The sequence below is a fragment of the Oenanthe melanoleuca genome, chromosome 5 (genome assembly GCF_029582105.1).
Source record: "Oenanthe melanoleuca isolate GR-GAL-2019-014 chromosome 5, OMel1.0, whole genome shotgun sequence".
Taxonomy (NCBI): Eukaryota; Metazoa; Chordata; class Aves; order Passeriformes; family Muscicapidae; genus Oenanthe; species Oenanthe melanoleuca.
The window spans coordinates 56,423,330-56,444,314 of NC_079339.1; the positions used below are offsets into that span (position 1 = coordinate 56,423,330).

The window sequence follows — 20,985 nt, forward strand, 5'->3', positions numbered from 1 at the left end:
TCTATCTAATCTGCCCACTGCCTGGACATTTTTTCAGCCTGACTTCCAAATATTCGCTCGCTCTCTCTCTCTCTCTCTCAGCCCGCGCGGCGGCCGCGGTTAACCGGCATTACTTACATTCTCTTCCGCACGGGGAGGGGGGAAAATAATTAAAAAAAAAAAAAAAATTAATAAAAGGAACTAGTAAGGCTAAGGAGGAGAACGCGAGGCATCAGATGAAAGGCAGAGGGAAGGGCCAGCCCATCTCCGAGCCCCCGGCCAGCCCCGGCTCCCGCGGCCGCTCCCCGCGCCTGCGCCGCGCCCGCTCCGGTTGCCCGGGGAACGCCGAGGCCGCCGAGCGCCATCGGCCATTCCGTGAGGGAAGGGAAAGGCCGGGGGAAAGGGAAGCGGCCTTTGACCTCCCTGCCGACACACGCGGGCCGCACTGCGGCTCGGCGGGTCATCTTTGCGGGGTGTATTGTGAGAATGGCGCGGAGGGGGAACAATTAAACCCCGCAGTGCCTCCGCTCCCCGCCCCCCACCTCCGCCCGTGCTTCTAAATCCAACACACGGGTTACAAGGGGGAGCAGAGACCGAAGGGAATTCTGTACCCACAGCTTTAATGACAGGAAGGAACCGGCTAACTTCACGGAAAAGGAGCACTTAAAATACTCAAATGCAGAAAGAACTGTTAATATGAGAATCATGGAATCACATTCCATGATCTGGGTTGGAAGGGACCTTAAAGATCATCCAGTTCTAATTCCCCACATGGGGACACCGTCCACCAGATCAGGCTCCTCCAAGCCCTGTCCAGGAACAATTCCAGGGATCCAGGGCCTGCCCACTCTCACAGCCAGGAATTCCTTGCTGGTGTCTAACCTAAATCTCTCTTTCAATGTAAAGCCATTCCCCCATGTCCTGTCACTTCAGTCCCTTGTCCCCAGTCCCTCCCCAGCTCTCCTGGACGGGGCTCTGAGGTCTCTCCCAGAGCCTCCTCCAGGTGAACATTCCAGCTCTCCCAGCCTGGCTCCAGCCCTCAGAGCAACCCCAACATTTCCTCTGGAACAACCTGCACAGGTCTCTCCTGTGCTGGGGACCCTGGAGCTGGACAAAGTGCTCCAGAGGGCTCTCCTGAGAGCAGAACAAAGGGGAGAATCCTCTTTTTGACACAGCCCAGAACACGTTTGGCTTTCTGAGCCACGAGTGCTCATTGCTGGCTCATGTCCAGCCTTTTATCCATGAGAACCCCCGAGCCCTTCTCCACGGGGCAGCTCTCCATGAATTCCTCTCCCAGTCTGTACATGCCACAACATGTTAGACACAAAGTCCATCCACCACAAGCATTCCATGATTTCCAACCTAATACACATGAAGATCACTCCTGTACTGCTCTAAAAAGCATTTACTGCCCTGGATTTAGTTCACAGTTTCAGTCAACCTCCTGCTTTTGCTTGAAAATTTTTGTCTTTTTTTTTTTTTTAAATCATGCTACTGTTTTCAGAAATAAGTTATTTTTATATAACCTACATACGAAGAAAAATACAAAAGGAAATTACAAAAGAAAAATACAAAGATACTGCACATAAGGTGGAATTAGTACTACCTAACTCAACCTAATTTTTTTGGTTTTGCCTTTTCTTTTGACCCAGAACCTTACACTCTTCTCTGCCTTGAATTCCTAGTTTCTGAGATTTGTCTCCTGTTTCTTCAATGGGTAACAGGAGACAACTTGCCACTGCTCACAAATCCCAAAAAAGACAACTGTAGTAGAGAGAAAATGAACAGGACTGAAATGACACAGAAGTGAGCTGAGTCTGAGAATTGCATGTTGGAAAGCGCAGGATTTTCAGGCCAAACACATTATTAAATTACCCCTGAAAAATGACTAAAAATTGTCCAGACTCACCGCTACTTCTTCAGTTTTCTCTTCTCTTTTTGGTTCCTCTTCATCAGTTTCTGCAGCAGCTCCATCCTCCTCATCACTGCTGGAGGACTCCAGAATTTCACTGATGTCCATTTTCCAGTTCCGAGGAACACTCCTGGTGCTGAGAAACGTGATTGCCTCCTGTAGCCCTAGAGAGGAAAGGGCCCTGGCTTTACCTCATCTGCAGCATTCACAGTCACAAAGCACTTTTTATTTCCTTTCCACTTTCTTGTAAATCACAGCACCAACTTAAATGTAATGAATTCCTCACAGATCAAGCACCACGGCTTATTTTGCTCTTTCCATGTTTTAGATTGAAAAAAAAAAAAGAAAAATGAAAGAAAAAAGAGCACTGCCCAAAGAGATGTGACATTTATGTTTGGAACAGAGGGAAAACACATTAGTGAGCAAAGGAGTGATGGGACAGGCACAAGTTACATTTGTACAATGGAAATACCTCAAATTCCTTTCCTTGAGGAGGTGCTCCAAGGGTGGAAAACAACACAGCAAAACAAACCCAGATAACCCCAAAATCTGCCCCTCAGTCACAATAAAAGACTTTAATAAAGGAGCCAGAAAAACACCCAAAAGAAGAACATACTGCAATGAACTGTTCAGTGTTACTGAAGAAGAAAAGGCACCAGTTTTTAACACTGCTGACAGAATAACCTCCAGACATTGGTCTCAACTCTTTTTTTTTTTTTTAAACCATTAGTACCTTTGCTTCCAAAATATTCCCTTGTAGCAAGGAATGTCACAACCCAATTATGTTCAGCACAGGAAAAAAGCCCCTTTCTTCAGTATATCTCAAACCTGGCATCTGCTATTTTTTTTCTTTTTGGCTGTTCTAAAATTCTTGGACGGTGAAATAGCTATTAAGAACAAAGTAGAAGAGAAATCACCTAATATTAGACAAATCAATCAAAACCACCTCAAGCTTTCATTCAAAGCATTTTTAAATCTTGACTTGCAAGGAACTGCTCCACAACTTTACTCAAACCACATACTGTTGTTGAGTGAGGACTTTTTACTATAATTTTTAATAAATAGAATTAAACATTTCTCCTTAACACATTTCATGTATTGATGGATAGTGGTATCCATGTCATCCATCCATTCAACTGTATAATTATATTTTTAAATTTAATATTAATCACAGACTGTTGTTGTTATGAAGTTTACACCTTACTGTCTGGGTATCTTTAATGTAAATAGAGTGTTTTGAAGAACAGCACTAAATTTTAGCATTAGGAGAGGTAAGTATATATTCCATTGCTCACTGACACTTCAAAGACTACCTTGAAATTATTCTATTCATTTTCCACAAAATTGGACTGGATCAAAATAATGAAATATAAATCAAATAAAGAAGATATCTACTAGACACACCTATATCCAAAGTTTCTCTAATTTCACCCATTTAAAATTGTTTACAAAATATCCAAGAGAAATTATCAGAAAACAACAATTATCAGCCAATTTCAAAAGAAACTTTGTATGAAATTACTTCATTTAAACATCTAGAACTTACTCTAAATTACCTTTTTTAGGAGAGGACTCCAATTTTGGTAAGTTTTGAAGATCTAGTTCCTTAATGTCTTTTCTTGCTATTGAGTAACTGTAAAAGATTAAACGTTTTTGTGGTTACATCACAGAAAAGCAAGCATTTAACTTAGAAAAACAGCAACATCTAAAATTTTCAAGAGTTATCATTCACTAGCAAGGTCCTTGCTAACAGCTAATTGCCTAACAGCTAATTGTTTCTGTAAGGTCCAAACACAAGTATAAGTTATCCAGAGTAAGTTTCCAATCTTCAAAATCCAGGCTTTAAAGTATCCTTAAGTAATTAAGAAAACTTTGTAAATGTCCTTCATTTTAATTGCTTAGCCTGCACAAATTTGCAAATGTTAAACACGCAGGCAAAAATAATTTTCTTAACTGAAAATATTCACAAGAATCAACAGCTGCCCTCCAAAACAAGGATCTAGCTAAGAGGACAGAAGCAAGTCCTCCATTTCCAAAATGCCTTTTTACTAGCACAGAACAACAGTGAAGGCAATTCACAGATTTGCATTGATTAGACAGTTGATTTTAATTTTTAAATTATGAAAGTGTTCTCACAGCAAAACATATGGAGGTTGCTCTGTTCCAAAGTCATACTAGATATCCAGTCACTGAGTTACAAGAGAAATCCTAACTGAACTGCAGGGAAAGCCTTAAAAGTCAGTTAGTCTAACACATTTTTTGCCTTCTTTCATTATTTCAGAAAATCTGGAGTAAAATCTCAGGAATTAGAGGCTGCCATTTTCTGAAGTTAGAGACATAATGCTCTGGGGGGAAAAAAACCCAAAAAACAAACAGAACAAGTCTAGCAGTGACATCCAGCTTTCAGTACAGAAGGAGCCAGGCTCATCCAGAAGGCTGATGACACATATCTTCATTAAGAGGCCAAAATGAACCAAGTCTTCAGGTACTTGAAACACATTTCAGTAATCAAGTACTTGTAACCTATTCAATGTCATGGCTATCAAAAATCAAAAATTGCTCTCTTTGAAAGAAAGAGGGTGACAGGTGACCTTTGGAGAGGAACTTTTTAGTTACAATGTGTTAACACAGATGCAATGCAATAACAATGAATAAATGGGAACAGCCTTTAAAAAAAACCCAAAAGCAGTCTTCATGCTCTTATGAGTACATTATTAATTATGTAAGACACACATCTCTGTCTCTCTCCTCCCTCATACTTTTGGAGTGGAGAATAGACTAACAGGACCCTTCTTTCCTTCTGAAGGAATATGATTCAGATCCTGTAAACATTTTAATCAGCAATTCTACTTAAATTCTCTTTTCTATTTAAAAAAAAAAAGTAGATTAAACCATTATAAACTATCTAAACAGCTATGGATACCTGGGCACTGGAGGTAATGAGGCAGATACCCAAACTACTACAACTCACACAAAGAAGGTAATTTAAAGGAGTAAGAGAAACAATTAAAACCAAAACTCACTTTAAAGGATAGAAATTATGTAAAAAAAATTAAAAACATCCAGGTTTCTACACTTCAAGCTGTTGATATTTTTTAATGAAGAAGCACCAGGAACTTCTTTGGTTCAATGAATTCTTATTGTTACACACAATGGAAAGAATGGTGAGGAAGCACAGAAGGAATCAGATGGAAATAGATTCTGAACGCCAAATGTGTCCATTCAGCATTACAGAGGATGTACCCTCTCCTTTTGGAAGAAATACATCTTCAGGAGCAGTATGTGGTTAGTTTCCCAGTTTCCTCCCACAGATATTTAATCAAAGTGAACCATCACTTACAATTTGGAATCTGCAAAGGATCGAACTAAACACTGGTCCTTTTTCACCGTGACGTCGTCATTGCAGCTCGGTGACACAACCTGAAGATTCAAATAAAACATTCCTTTATTAAAAAAATAAAAAAATAAAAAAATAAATTAAAGCTGATCTTGAAATGAAAGAAAGATAGACTGCAGGAAAACCGCTGTTTTCTCTTTCTTCTGTTATATTTTCAGTATTGGGTAAACAAACCTACTTCAATTTATACTACTAAAGCCAACAACAACAAATTTCAAGAAGCAATTTACCCCAAACTATTGACTTGCTCTGTACAAGCCAAAAAAGTCTAAAATTTCATTTGTAAACTAATCTACTGAGGTCACATCACAGAACTCTGTTCATTCACTCTGCTTTTTTTATTCTGGTCCACATGAATTTTTGTTAAAGCATCTATTTAAAAAGTCACAAACCCATTTATTTTATACCAGCTTCTGATTTTTGGCATTTAAACTGAGATTTAAATTGGTTTTTTTTGCTTTGTTTTGTTTACTGAGGTGTGGATAATATAAATCACTATGAAATCCAGCACATCCTTCCATTGCAGTATCATCTCTAGGTCTAAAGAAAGTGATAAAAATGCATTTGCAGTATTTGCATTACCACAAACAGAACAAGTTTATGTTCTGCTATAGATAATATACAAGCAGAAAATGCTAAATGCAAATATATAACCTCCAAGAACTTAACCCACCAGTTAAGAACCATGTTAAATAAAAATCCATCATTAATAAAGGGAGGTACAACCAGAACATGTACAGTACCAACAAATTTAAATTGAGATACATCAAGCTGGATAAGGTAGTTCAGCCTACATTACACCATATCTGAAAACACTAAAAAGTTTTCTACAAAAAGCAACTGTTAATATGCACATGTAAACTTTGCTGTGTATATCAGTAAGAGCAAAGTGCCTTTACAACACAAGTCTACTTGAAGTGGGATTTATTTAATGTATATTTATTATCAGCAGTGGCAATGAACACCTGTATAATTTACTGACAGTCAAATAAAAATATGCACCAACATCTGCTCCTAGAATAACTGACCACTGGTACAAATGCAAGCATCAAAGAAATTATTATTTCATAAAACAGAAAGTCTAGGGAAAAAGACAATTACATTTAAAAAATTAAATCCCACTGCAATTAAAATTCATAAATCTAGATCCTCTTAAATTGCCTGGGAGTGTAAGTCCTAACATATTTTATTTTTAGAATAAAAGTATCATTACACACTGATCATTTTGTATGCAGTTCTAAAACACTTTAATGCCATGAAACTGAAACTTACACATAAATGTTAATCTCTGCTTCCCTACTCTTCATAGATACTGCAAAACACACATATTTTTAGCAAACATGGGAGTAGAGCTTAGCCTGACTGCATTCACAGCTTTGCTGCAAAAGGAACTCACCAAAGCTGGGTACCAGTCTGCCTTCTCTGCATTACAAGTCACACTCACAACCTTGCCAAGCAATTCATCGTTGAGGCGCCTCTTATCTTCATCCTCTTCTTCACTACTTTCTTCTTCCTTTTCATCTTCAGTACTGAATGATCAAAATGTATAATATTTTAAAGTTTGTCTGAAGTTACTACTTGAAAACCAAAAAGAGCTTACGACAAGATTTTTCTTCCTATTTTGCAAATCATCAAAAAGAGTTATAATTTTAAGAGCTGAAATTGCTTGAAATACACTTAAATATTAAGTGCACTTACTCAGCAAGAGGAATTTTACAGGAATTCTTTCCTGCAAAAGTAGGAATATTTTACAACAGCATCGTGTTAGAATTGGAGACATGATTCAGGTTTTGATTGTGCACAGACATGAAACAAAGAAAAATTCTCCCTACCCCAAGAATTTTTTTTTCCTGTGTTCAGTATAAAGAAGGTTAACAATCCTACATTTCCTATTGATGAAAGAAGCATAAATGCTCTCAAGGGTACTACAGGAAAAAAAACCCTTAAATTTCATAATATTGTCAGCATATGACCACATCTATCAGCTGTGCACAAAATTCAAGTGACAGAGCATACAGACCATTGCAGCTTCAATGGGAGTGCTTCAGTTTTAGCAAAGTACACTAAATGAAAGGCAGAATACTCTCAAAACTCACACAGGAAGAGAAGATCTTCTCCCTCTATTAGATTTCTTCCCAATAACTGGGGTTCCAAAGTGCTCTGGATTGGTTAGTGGCAGTTGATCAAGTGTCTACATGGAAAAGGGGGAAACAACAAAGGTTTGCAATATCTTGTTTTAAAAAAGATATGAATTGACTGTTTATTTTTATTTCCATGTCCACCATTGTCTTACCTCACTTTCTGCAAAGTGCCTTTCTCCCTTCAAGCATAATGAAGTTCGTCTCAAGGTCCTTTCATCACCGTCATCAAAAACTAGGGTGAAGCCAAGAAAACACATCAGCACAAGCTGATCAGATCTCAATCCCAAATCTTCTGTGTATCTCACAATCAAGAAGAGTCTCTAAAACATCACTTTCAAGCCTAATTTATCACTCTTTAATTCACAAGCAAAAGGAGTCAGTATTCAGAACTCAGTCTTGGAAGAGACTTTCACACAGAGATTCAAGCCAGTACACAGTAAGGCTTTGGATGAAAAAGTCTCACTGTAATTTAGACATTCTTATCAATACAACTGCACATTTCAAACCACAGCCTTGGCTGCACACCAGTTACTATTATCTAGCAATCTCTGGGGTTGGTTTGGTTTTGTGGGGTTTTTTTCCCTTATTCCTCCCTTTATTCCTTACTTATCATCATTTAGTAAATATGATACCTTTTACTTCTCCTCTTGCTATGAGCAATCCCACAAAAAATCAATGGAAAGAAAAACAAGCTTCTGTAAGTTTTTGCTACACTATCAGTGCCTTCTTATGAATAGATCTAGACACTGGAAACCTACAACTCCAAGTCTGACCACTTCATAAGGAATATTTAGCACACATCCTGTTGTGTTGTATCTCATTAATAGGAAGCTCCATCAATTTCCATCAATACACAGCAGAAGAATGCTGGAATGCTATGAGGCTACTTTGCCTGAGAAAGATCTATCTTCAATTTAGATAAAATCTTTTCAGGAAAATTTCCTTGAAGAGAAGGAAAGCAAAGTTACCAATTCCCCCTGACTCCAAAGAGCAGAGCCCAGGTGGCTGCAGGCTGGAATCCCAGTAAGGTACAAGTTTATTTGTATGGGGTCAAAGTGCAGAACAGAACACTTCTCTCTATTTAAACTACTTGAAACAGGCTTTGTGCACTAGTGAAAGAAAGTAGCAAGTGCTGTGCATAGCAGTATGGTAATTTTGGCATACTTATAAAATTAATTAATTAAGCTGGATAAGATAAGCTTTCAGGTTCCTCCCTCTTCAGTGTAAATACTGCTGTGGTATACTCCATATGTTCCACTACTGAATTATCTTAATGGGTTAGAACACTTGTACACACAAAATTAACTTTTCCCCCTCCAAAAATCTCAAACTACTAAATTTTCAAGAACAATCATTTCAGTAGACAAATGGCTGGTGATTGGCAAGAGGTAATTTGATTTAAAAAGGGCAAACAGAACCTAATACTTGACAATAGAACCAAGCTGTTTATTTTTATTTATTATCTCCAAAATTGGAAGCTCCACCCATTTATTTAAAGCTAGTCCAGTAGAAAGATAAATCAAGCAAAGTATTCATAAACCAGATGACATATACCAGATTTTCATCCTTAAAAGATTAAATATAATAAATACTCAAAGGTTAAGTAAAATACCCTCAGTAAAATACACTAAACTCAAACTAAGACACCTAGTGAAATGATGACAATCAAGAGTAACAATCTATATTGTGGACATGTACAAAGCACCTGCAACTGCCAGCACAGCCACATAACTTGGAGCAAAACATCCTTGCAGAACAACAAAGAACAGCATAAACTGAAAGATTTCTTTATCTACATAAGTGATCACCTTAATAAGTTTCAATGGATAAAGGATAGCACTATTTGTCATACAAAAATATCAATTATTTGAGTTACTAAGGTGGAGCCAAGTAAGGAATCTCTCCAATTAATTATGATGCTTGAAGTATTTGGTAATTGTAGCTACTTCAAACTTGCTTCTCCTCTGGGGAGAACACTTGACTGTGCCTTACTGAAAGGGCAATCACAAACTCACACTGATAAATTCAGCACCTTTAAAAATACAAGCCTTTCTTAAACTAAATAGGCCTTGTGGTTTCCATCTCAGTCTTCAGAAAAATCTGCTACACCAAAGTGCTGCTCAGATTTGTGTCATTGTCACCCTGTGCATGACTCTTTAATGCTAGTCCTGGAGGATTTAAGGGAATGTCTTTCCAAGGCACAGTATCAAATATTAAGGATTCTGTAAATATAAGCAGTAAGGCAGATGGCACAGTTTTTGGCAATGAGATATTCTGAAGCTGTGATAACAGTCATGTCAGAAGAACTTAATGCACTCTAAGCTGCAAATTCATTCCACTTTTTAATCTCATCCAGAAGCAAGGCTGTTTAACTTGAGCTAAAATGCTTAGAACTAACAATCAAACTAAAAACTTTTAAATTAATGCTGAATAACTTGTATCAATTACTTCATTCCTTCAACAGGTTATTGCTACAACTCCAAATCCTTCAGAAGCAAAAATCCTAAAGGTTGTGTTTTATAAGGAAGAATTCACAGGGCAGGAAGAGGGCAGGAAACAGGAACAGAAGACATCTCCCCATCCACACACACACAGTGAAGTCATCAAAGGATGTGTTTACAGTGTCACAATTCTCATCTCTAAAGAGGAAATTACAGTCTTGTCTTTCCAAAGAAACAAGGATGAAAAAGCAGAAGCCCTTTAGGTCCTCCCATTGCCTCATCTTGCGGTGGGCAGGGGCTTGCTGGGGAAACAGCTGATTTTTGGGAAGGCAAGGATACAAACTAGCCAGGGAACTGCTCACTGCTAATGAACAGTCAACAGAACATCCCAGGAAGGGGAATAAAAAGAAGAGAAGAGATATTTCTGCCCAGCAGAGCCCTTTCTACCAAACACATTCCCTAATGAGGAACACTGACAGAAGGGAAAAAGAGATGAGTAAGCAGCACAACCTGGAGGAACAGTCTCTGCCATAATGCTTGGTCTAGTCCCAAGAACTGAGTCCAATATGCTCCATACAGAGCATATTGAAACAGTGACAATAAAATGGAAATTTTCAGAACTTTGCTGCATCTCCACGCTGTCTATGATGTCTGTGATAATAGGAAAGAAACAGAATTGGGTTTTTTCTATTTGAGAAAATCTACACAACCCCAATCCATGACAGAAAAATAAAAACAAACCTCCTAGCAGTGATCAATACAACACTTCATAAGAATGAAATAAAAAAAAAATTAACTAAAATTTCAGTACCTCAAAAATGCACTAAAAAGTGCAACTTTCAACTCACTATTGAAGAGCTGATGTCTTCCATTTCCTGTCTGTAGCAGACTTGTATGTACCAGCAGCAAAAATCCTCTAACAGTCTTCATAACAAGGCTGTCTCAAGTTTGGTTTTCATGTATTTAAATATATAATATTAACAAGTCAACTAATCAAAATCACTTTAGGAACTGTGAAGAAGCTTGTCATAAAGTACAACAGATCAGTTTGACTACATCTTGTTTAGAAATACAAATATAGCTGTATCACAAATAGATTTAAGAAAAAAAAAAAAAAAAAAGACAGAAACAGGAGAAGAGAGCAGAAGTCTGGAGAGAACATCCTCAAAGCAGTTATGAGATGACTTCCATAGAGCCACCAGTGTTGCCAGGACCAGGCAGTTCTGTGACACAGGGAAAACAACCCTCAAGGCTGCATCTTGCAAACTTCAAATCCAACAAGTTGTGTTACTGCTGCTGCCCACACCAAGACAGATTAGATTCTACACTGCTCTGCAAGGAAACTATTTTGTCTCACTTTCCAACCCATTGAGAAACTTTTAAAGTCACCAAGACAATGAAATGAAAGTACATACCACAAATTAAAGCTGCTCCATGTCACTGTGCATACTGCATTATTCTCACTGGCTGCCTGGCAAAGCAGCAATTCATGAACTACAAGAGATGCTGTCTATGAATATCTCGACTAATGTGTGCAGATTTTGCAGGTATTTGGGTTCAGCTGTGGAAACAATATAGAAAGAACCAAGAGCTGTGAAGTGCTTGTTGAATGGCCTTGTAGACAGGGGCTGTACTACTGATTCATCACTGTAAAAGGACTTAAGAGCAAGTACTGCACTGTATTGTGCTACTGAGAGACCACACAACTCAAATTTACTATTTTTAAATGATTTTACGAGAGCCAAAGTCCTTCTTAAAAAAATATATTTGAAATATCCCAGAAAGCAGGGAAGTTTGAGTGGCCTTTGAGACTACTCATAGAAAACTACCACCTCACAGACAAAAGCCTGCTGCCTGAAACTGCTTTTTCTGAAATGTTAATCTCACTATTGTTACAAATAGAGATTAGAGAAAAAAAAAATCTACCTCCTTGCTTTCCCTATTGTTTGTACACAATTTTGTAATATTTTTAACACTCAGTTCACATAGTGACAAAGGTGGTTTCATAAGCAAGGGTTCAGTCCAGTTGATTTGTAACAAGGTTCTAATGTTAAAATGTTAAAATACTATTTTTCACGACAAAATCTTACTCCTCTACACACCTGTTCCCTAAACACATGTAAAGACAACACACAGTGCTGGTTTTTTTTTCTAGATTCTCCAGAGAGCAACCAACAGAGCTACTGCAGCATTTTTATGTGCAATTAAACAAGATATCCCATGGAAGGGCTCTGGACAAATACAGGGTTTCCTCAAAATCCATACAAGCCAATTTTAAAGAGAAAAAGAACAAATTGATGGTGGACAGAGAACACCAGCCAAGTGGAGGCAAACACCTGTGGTTTTGGATTCCTGGATGACACATGCCCAGCCCAGAGATGATGCTTCTGCCACGTGGAACTCAACAGGATGCTGGGAACTGGTCAAACCAGCCCTGCAGACATGACCAGTGCCTGGCACACAGCTCAGGGCAGGTGCTGGTCAAGCTTGGAAGGGACAAACCAACAGCTCTGGCAAGGATGGACCCAACTGGCTGTGAGGGCACTGAGAGCTCCCATCACCCTTGGAGTAACAGCTTACAGCTGTAGTGAACCCAGGACCAAGCCTTTTTTTCCACATCTCCACAAAGCATCAGAACAAAACTTCTTTTAAAAATAGTAAAATGTGACTATAAATAGCTCCTGTTAGCAACCTGCTTCTTAAGCCCTGGGACATCAATGCTGACTCATTTGCTGATAAATATCCTCAATGTTATGAACTGGAATTTTCAAAATCCATGGAACATGCAAGGTGACTAAAACCAAGCCCTCAGTATCTTTCATTTCCATGAGCTCACCACAGTAACGTGAAGTGATGCAGCTGGTGGCTGAGATTACTCTTCATTCCAAGAACAATCACCCAGGTCTCTAACTCCTCTCAGCAGACATCAACTCAGCATTTCCTGGAAACTGCCACCATGATTACATGAGAGGAAGAAGCCACCAGCAGAGCTGTGGGGCTGACTGAGGTGCCTCAGAAGTGTCTGAAAGGCATAAGTCTCAAAAAGTAAGGAATCACATTCCCTTTCACTCTAAACAGTACACAAAATCCTAATAACTGACAGCAAGGTCTGCTAGAAACTTCAAAGACCTCTCACTGTTTCCCTCTCCTAATTCCTACTCATTTCAGAGGAAACATTACTGAAGGTCAAGACATGGTTTTTATTTCTTTCTTTAGAAACACTTTTCAATTATTCTACCTAGAGAAATAAAGGAAAATGTATTTGATCTGGTTGTGTTTAATCTTGTTTAAAGTTGTAGAAATTATTACATTACATAATAAAAATAGACCAAAGCACACACAGATTACTGACCTGAGTTTTGTCAAAGGAGAGATGACATGAGGCAACATAAACCATTCTAACAGCAACTCCTGGAGGCTTGCTCAAATGAAATCCAGTTTCTCACTTTCATATATCTATGACATCACTTCTAGTTCTGTGCAGAAGTGATACAAAAATGTTTCCTCCAAGAACATCTACACAAGGGTTTCTGTTTTCTGAAATTCTGGTAATGCTTGTAAGACTCCAAGCAGAGTGTGAGAGAAGGAAAATACAAGTATGTTCTTTCTAAGGTGTGGTCTGGGTTGTGGTTTCTTTGTTTTTCAGTCATTTCAGACATTATTTCAGTATTTACCTGAAGCGTTTTACAAGTTAAAAGAAAATCAGGTGGCTGGTACACTCAAACTGTAATTCAAACCTTGTTCAGCTAAAGCAGATCTGACAGACCATTTTAATTCTATGCAATTATCACCTAACAATATATTCAGCACTTCAAAAGCATCAATGCAGCCCTTTGTAATTTGTAAATTAAGAAAGTTCAGTTTAGATAACTGCATTCTAAAGACAAACATCATCAAATCATTGAATCACTTAGTAAAATCATCAGGTCCAACTGAGCCATTTGTTAACCAAAGAAATTAAACCCCTATTAGTGTCACATCACTTTGGATTTGAGGAGTGCCTTGTGCAGTGACATTTCCCAGACACTTTTAAACTTCCCCTCCAAACACCTTTTGCTTTTTCACCTGCTTATACTAAAAAGCTGAATTTCAAAGGTAATTTCAGAACTATTTCCAAATGGGAGCTGAAAAGTTCAACAGGACTACATGGATAGATTAACATCATTATCAAATAAAAGAGGTCAAAAGGTGATTCTGTTGAAGCTAAAATAAATCCTTGTTTATTCTGGGTACATGAACACCATTAATAGACAGGAGATACTGTTGAAATACACAAACTGATCTTCATTGTGGCTCTTGCATTATAGTGGTGGCAAAGCAGCCTATTAGAGCAAACTCAGCACTTCCACTGGTTCAATTTATTGACCAAAGCAAAGTTCTTTCAGGTAACTTTTCTCCTTTCCATCCCTACATGAAACACAGAACCTGATATGCAGAAGTGACCCTCATCACTTCTTGCTACACATACAGGCAGTTTGTTTTGGTACATTTATAACATGTCTCTATTCAATACTCTGAAAATGTTTGCCTGTATATATTACTGGTTTCACCAGCCAGAGACCACTTAGTTTTTAGATCACTGAGAAAGATGCTAGATAACACAGAGAATAAATAGTAAGGGAAATGCACAAACTATTGAAATGCAAGCTATCCCTTGTTCTTTCCATCTCAAAATGTTCAGGAAGGCATCCTGCAAACCTGGAGTGTTTTAATACACTCCTCTCTCAGCTCTTCAGCTGTGACTGCATCAGTCAGGAAGGCTGTGGAGCAGCACACTCACCAGATTTTAAAAAGCAACCAATTCAACTGTTTGCTTTACCAGCAACATAAATATACACCTTGTATCTAACCAAAACTTTCTGCAAAGACACAATGGAAGCAGCAGGCAAAAGAAAAGGCTTATTCCTCACACGTCAATACTCCTGTACTCAACCTAGAACACTTTCCCAGTTTTAACTGCAGAAGAACCACAATGCAAACTTGATGATCTGCATTCTCTGGTCCATGTTACCTCTGCTTTCAACTACAACAAGCAACCCACCATACAGAACTAACAAAAATGCTCCTAAGATCTAAATCCAACAATTACAAATGTATTTTCATAGTTAAAGCAATGTAACAGCTCTGCATGTTCATTTACCATAAGATTAGTTAAATCACCCCTGAGCTCTAAAGTTAAAAAAAAAAAATCCTGGCAGTCTTAACATATTTGCATATGCAAAATGTATTTTACTTTTTCCATTCTGCCTGTCAAAAAATATTATTTGGGGAAAGAAAATTACAGTAGTTAATTAATCCATTGGTTCAAGTTTCTGAGAAACTGCACTTTAATAAATGTAAGAAGTAAAATCATGGCATGCATGATTTCTCTCTTACATAATTGGGGAGAGTTCAACAAGTTGTTAAATATAAACAACAATCCATTAATACAGGGCAGAACATTTATTCACTGTTCAAGTTTCCTGCTCATCAAGTAAAGATTTTTTGGCAGAAATGCACTGCTCAAAAGAAAAGGGGCAAAAAAAAAAAAAAAAGCAAACAACAAAAAAAATTAAAAGAAAATAAACAAGAAGAAAAAGAAAACACAGACAGAACTCATCCCTCAAACAAGGGATTTCAAGTTCACATGTCAAATGTAGGAAGACAAATGTTTTCTGGCCCAAATTGAAACAGAATTAGCTGAAAGTGCTACTTGAGAATTGAAATAAGTTAGGAGCTCTACAATTAAAATGCTAACTCATAAACCATAACATTTTTAGTGCAAGATTGTTTCTTATCACTTCCGTGACAGAATGGAGAACCTCTTAAAATCTATGAACAGAAGTTAAAGGTCCCATGTTCTACCTCGAGTATGTCACATCATAGTAGTAAACTAAGTAGATTTTAAATCATCTGCACTCCAAAATAATTCTGCCTTTCCTCCCTGACCTGACATCCAGTACAATTTTACAGCAATATTAAAATCCTGAAGAAAATGGCAAAGAACAGTGAGCTTTGTCAACCAGCTTAAAGCACTCACTAACAATAATAATCATAAAGTGATGAATCCTTCCAAATTATCTGCAGAGCTTTAACCTGATCCCACCAAAGACCTCACCTACTGCAAAGGAAATGCTGAATTACTGAAAACAGCTTGTTTAAATCTTAAAAAGGGGTTAATGAAGCAAAATAATTAAGACTTGATGGGACAGAGGACTCCTCAAGAGAGGACAGAAGAATATGAAGTAAAGCTGAATACATTTGGTATCCAAGGCAGCTAATGAGAAATACAGAGTTTAAATTTACAAGTACTAATCTCCAAAGCAATGCCCAAGAGTAACATGTACAGGACAATTAGCAGGAGCATGTTCCTTCTAGGCAACTATTAGGGAATAGAAGGTTCCACTGCAGTAAGAAAGTTGTGCAAAAAAGGATGGGTGCTTGCAAACCTCTGATTCAAATACTGTCCTTTTATATTTGCTTATCTACTGTTACTTGAATGTTGTTGAGCTTTGTCATTCTGTTCTTAAAGTTGTTTCAGAAAAACCTGGAGATCAGAATTACTGAAAATAAGGAAATTTGTCTTATAATGAATTCTTGTTCAGAACTGAGATTTCGCTGACCCTGCATTCTGAACTGTTTCAATACCTGATACCACATGAGCCTCCAACATGAGGAGAAAAGTAATTTTCTATTTCAATTTAGATCATTATTTGAAAATTTTATTAAAGGAAACAGCTATTCACATTAAAACTGAATGTCTCCTCTTTTTGTTGTGTGGTATGTTGATTCTTCTGTGAAAAAGAAACAGATTCTGTCTTCAGTTGATACTATCCATGTTTTCCTTGTGTACAAGCTTGCATACAGTGCAAGGAGGCTCATATCTTTCAGTCATTCATTTCATGCCACAAGTTTTCAGCTGGAAGAATGATTTTACAAGGCTTATGTCTTAAAATCTGCAAAAGTTATTCTGAATTTCAGTGAGTGCAACTGCTAACATTACAGGTACATTGTGTCAAATAAAACTTGATAATTCAACCCTGCAATTACCCTTGCATAAGCCTCCCTGAACATCCATTAATTATTATCCTGCTTGAAATGGAAAAGGAATCAAGATGTGGACGACTTTAAAAAATGTCCCCTCCAAAAACTATCTCAGATAGTGCAATACAAGATGTAATTACTGACATTGTTACCTATAATTAGAAATATATCGTTCAAAGATTACAGCCCATAAATGAAGCATGGCCACTCACCTACAGTGTACCAACTGGCATCTGTCAGCTTGCTGATAACTGCTTCCTGAAAAGATCCATCAGGCATTTTGGTTTCAACCATTGCTCCAACCTGCAACAAGGAGCAGCTCAAGGTTACCTGGAAGCTCACACTCAGAAAACTGAGAAAAACACACTGATCCTCCCAGAGAGCCAGATTTACTTTTTAAGACACAGTTGAGCTAAATGCTGCTTTGAAAGTTTAGTTACTGTGCAGGTAAGAAAGGTCCTTCAGCAGGAAGGCTGAACTGCAAGTAGACACTAAGCACTAAGAAACTTAGAACACCTAAATCCAGCATGACTTCATCATTTCAAGAAATAGAAGGCCAATAGAAAACAAATACCCAAAGTCATTAATTCATTAGTCATAATAATTCAATTACTACTATTTCTTGTACTTTAAACATAGTTCTACTGTCAGCTAGATCAGAATTTCAGTAGCAGCCTTGGTGTTCCTGCAGGAGCAACACATAAAAGACAAATAGAAGCAAGATGACCTTCTCTGAAAAACTCTATTTGCATTCAGTGTTTGTAACACAGCTCTGCATTTTAGCTCACAACTGTTACACAGAATGAAAATACAAACAAACATCTTTATTATATAAAATACATCAACAATTCTAAAACACTGAGTAATTGTATTTACTCTTGTCTAATGGGCTTGAACATGGCTTGGCACTCAAGTTGTTAATTACTTCTGAGAAGTTTCAACATTTAATTATTTATAAGAAGTTTTGTATCTTATGAGAAGATAAAAAAATCCCTGTGCAGGCAAAACTGCATATCAAGTACACCACACAGAAAAGCATAAATAGCTACAAAAATTAAAGACTAATTCCTCAGAACCCATCTCATCTAAAGTGATGAGCCTCCTTCTGTTGATTTCAATCAGAACAGGTACCCACCTAAACAACATCAAAATCTAAGAGTTTTAAAATTTATGTGATTATCAAAAGAAGGCATGCAATGTACATACTCTTAGAGGTCCTTTGACTTGGTCATCTTGCACTAACTGAGTTGAGTTATCCCCTTTCAAGACCACCTGAAATATATTAATGAACTTTTTAATACACATCTGATTTCTTAATAGTACACAAAAAACCACAAGAAAATGTGTGTGTATATATATATATAAAGATCTTATTATCCACATTCAGATAATTAGACTCAAACGTTACTAAACAGAAAACACTCAGCATGGCCAGTTTTACTGACAGGAAGCCCCAAGTATCACATTTAATTTTTAATCTGAAACATCATTACTAAAGAACAGGGCAAATCAAACACGAATCATTCCAAAGCAAAGAAAATTTTTAGGTGAGTTTAGAATTTGACACAATCCAGGGCAAACCTGGAATTGGGCTTCCAGAAGAGAAGATTAAGCAGTGTTTTTTCTTCTCTGATTCAACCACAGCATTTCACAGAAAACACTTTAAATACTAAACTACAACCAAAATAAAAACCTCTCTTTATTAAAAATGTAACATAAAAATCACCAGACTGGCTGCAATAACAGCATTTCTGCTGCCTTGAGCAAGTTTTTATGGCAAAGATGTGGAACACTACCACTGTGATGAAAATAAGGATCAGTTACAGTGTAAGTAAACTCTGCTTCTCCCCTTAAACTCCTACATTCTAGAAGGGAACAGTGAGGAAAGAGAGTAAACATCAGCCTGTGCAGTTTAATTTTAAAAATCCCAAAATTTCTATTTGTTTTCAGGAACCAGAAGCTCCAGGAGTTTGCTTTGATAATGATGTCCAATTTTCTGGTTCCCCCAATTATCCTCCAAGCACAAACTACACTGTAGCTACATTTGTAAACACATCACCAGGGGCATGCCAAAACAGCACTGGTATTAACACACATTCAGGTTAAAAATGCACTTTATGCTGATATAAAATTGGAAATAAAAATGGCAGAGGGATGAATACAGGTTGTCCTGCTGCTCAGGAAAAGGCTACCGGACGTTTTGGACTCTCTGCACTCTTGGCAAGCGTGCCAGGGTGTGCCTACACACTCTTAATTACAGTATCAGCCTTAGCTTGTTAAAACTTCTATTGTTAAAATATAATTGAGAGCCAGCGACAGGAATTTCCACCAAGTCACAGCAGCCTCATGTAATTCCAAATCTTATCATGGAGTAATAAAGCATCTGATTCTAATGAGAAAAAGAAACTCCTACCTATTAACAAGCTAAATACTCTACCAGACCAAAGATGCAGACAAAATCAAGCTTGTCAGACCTGCACGCTGCTTCCTACAGAGATTCTCATTAACACAGATTTCAAAGAACACCACAAGTTTCCCTAACTACTCATTAAGAGCAGGCAAAAGACTCCAGTATCTGAATTACATTTTTTCTATTGATGAAAAGCACTCTGATAAAGTGATAGGATCTATATATGTAACTGAAGAGGCTGATGGCTTGTTCTACTTGATCTAAGCATTAAAGCACACAAAAGCTTGGGTGTATGGCTACAAAAAGCAGCTTTCACCTCAATTTGTTGAGGATTTTGGGTCACTAATGCCTTACTTACATATCTTGGACAGCAGAGACTAAAGTAGGAAGTAGGAATACTTTGACAAGACAAAGAAGAACAACAACTTCTATATTTACTTTCAGTTTTAACTTCCATTTAACAATGTTCTATTCTTATTCTCACATAGTGGCATTTACAACAGTATTACAACACCAAAATGACAACTTTTATTTTGGCTGTTTTGGCAAAAGCCCTGTAAATATGAATGAATACTATGTGCCAATACTATACATGCACAGAAATTCAGCTACAGCCAGGGCATGCTGCTTTAGAAGCTGCATCAAGATGCTCAAAACTTAAATAATACCCTGGGAATTGCTAAAACCTGGCCTAAGAAACAAATTATTGCCATTTCTCCTGCTGTTGACTTATTTCTGCATTGTCTTTTCAGTTCCAAACTGTAAAAGTGAAAGTGTCAGTTGGTATGAAATGGAACTTTGGCTTCTGAAGAGGTTGCTCTTACTCCTCATTATTCATGTAAAGCCATAATCCTGTACTTGTGACATCAAAACTTATTGCTGGGAAACTGATGCATTTGAAAACAGAAGACAAATGCAGTCAGGAAAAAAGGAGTAAGAAAGCTCATTTTTGTTCCAGCAACCCACTAAAAAAATCTAAAAAAACCCCAACATTTCCCCCCAGAATAAAGGAAAAACAAACAAACAAAAAAAAAAAACCCCAAAAACTTGTCCCAAACCAAATAACAAAATATGAAAACAACCCAAACATTTAAGTGTTGTTTAAAATTCACATAGTGAAGTGATGAAGGTTTTCTAATCACAGGATCTCCTGTGACAGCCCTTTCAGCACAGTGCTCTACCAAAATCAGCAGCAGCCTCAGCACACTTACCTTGACTTTCACAAGCCTTTTCACTGTCTTAATCTTTGCCTCACAGAAGGCACCTCGGTACTTGGCACTGACATCAGTCCCCACTGTCAGGTAGGCAGGCTCATCTGCTGCCTGGAGGGAAACAAAAACACAAAACCAAACTTCAGTTCTTATTTGTAGTTACAGCTGCATCACTATGTACTTCATTTTACACCTAGACTTTTGAACCTGTTGGCTTATAATTGATAAACAGTGCCTGTCCTTGAGATTGCCATCACAGAGTTCTTCAAAAGGGAAAAAGAAAACCCAACAAACAAGTTCCAGGAAGTTTTGGTTTGTCACTGATGTTGACACACGCCTCCTGTCAGTTCATTGCCAGCCTCTCCCAGAAATGTTTTAGAGGGTATTCATTGATACTTGGGAGATCTGCTTATAAAAAGGGCAGCAAAGTTAAGGAAGAACTATTAATTCAAGTAGTTTCTACACAAAAGG

General features: G+C 37.6%; 1 protein-coding gene across 3 annotated transcripts in view; it reads right to left on the reverse strand.

Moving 5' to 3' along the window:
• ARID4A (AT-rich interaction domain 4A) overlaps window positions 1–20,985 on the reverse strand; it is a 46,414-nt gene that overhangs the window by 23,833 nt on the left and 1,596 nt on the right. For 2 of the 3 annotated variants that reach the window (XM_056492325.1, XM_056492327.1), the window contains exons 3-11: window positions 20,515–20,625; window positions 18,100–18,165; window positions 17,106–17,196; window positions 7,582–7,661; window positions 7,385–7,479; window positions 6,685–6,817; window positions 5,232–5,311; window positions 3,448–3,524; window positions 1,889–2,055 (exon numbers count right to left, since the gene is read on the reverse strand). In XM_056492325.1, the coding sequence (XP_056348300.1) occupies window positions 1,889–2,055; window positions 3,448–3,524; window positions 5,232–5,311; window positions 6,685–6,817; window positions 7,385–7,479; window positions 7,582–7,661; window positions 17,106–17,196; window positions 18,100–18,165; window positions 20,515–20,625 (900 nt within the window). The remainder of the gene's footprint in view (window positions 1–1,888; window positions 2,056–3,447; window positions 3,525–5,231; window positions 5,312–6,684; window positions 6,818–7,384; window positions 7,480–7,581; window positions 7,662–17,105; window positions 17,197–18,099; window positions 18,166–20,514; window positions 20,626–20,985) is intronic. The other variant, XM_056492326.1, reaches the window with a different exon arrangement.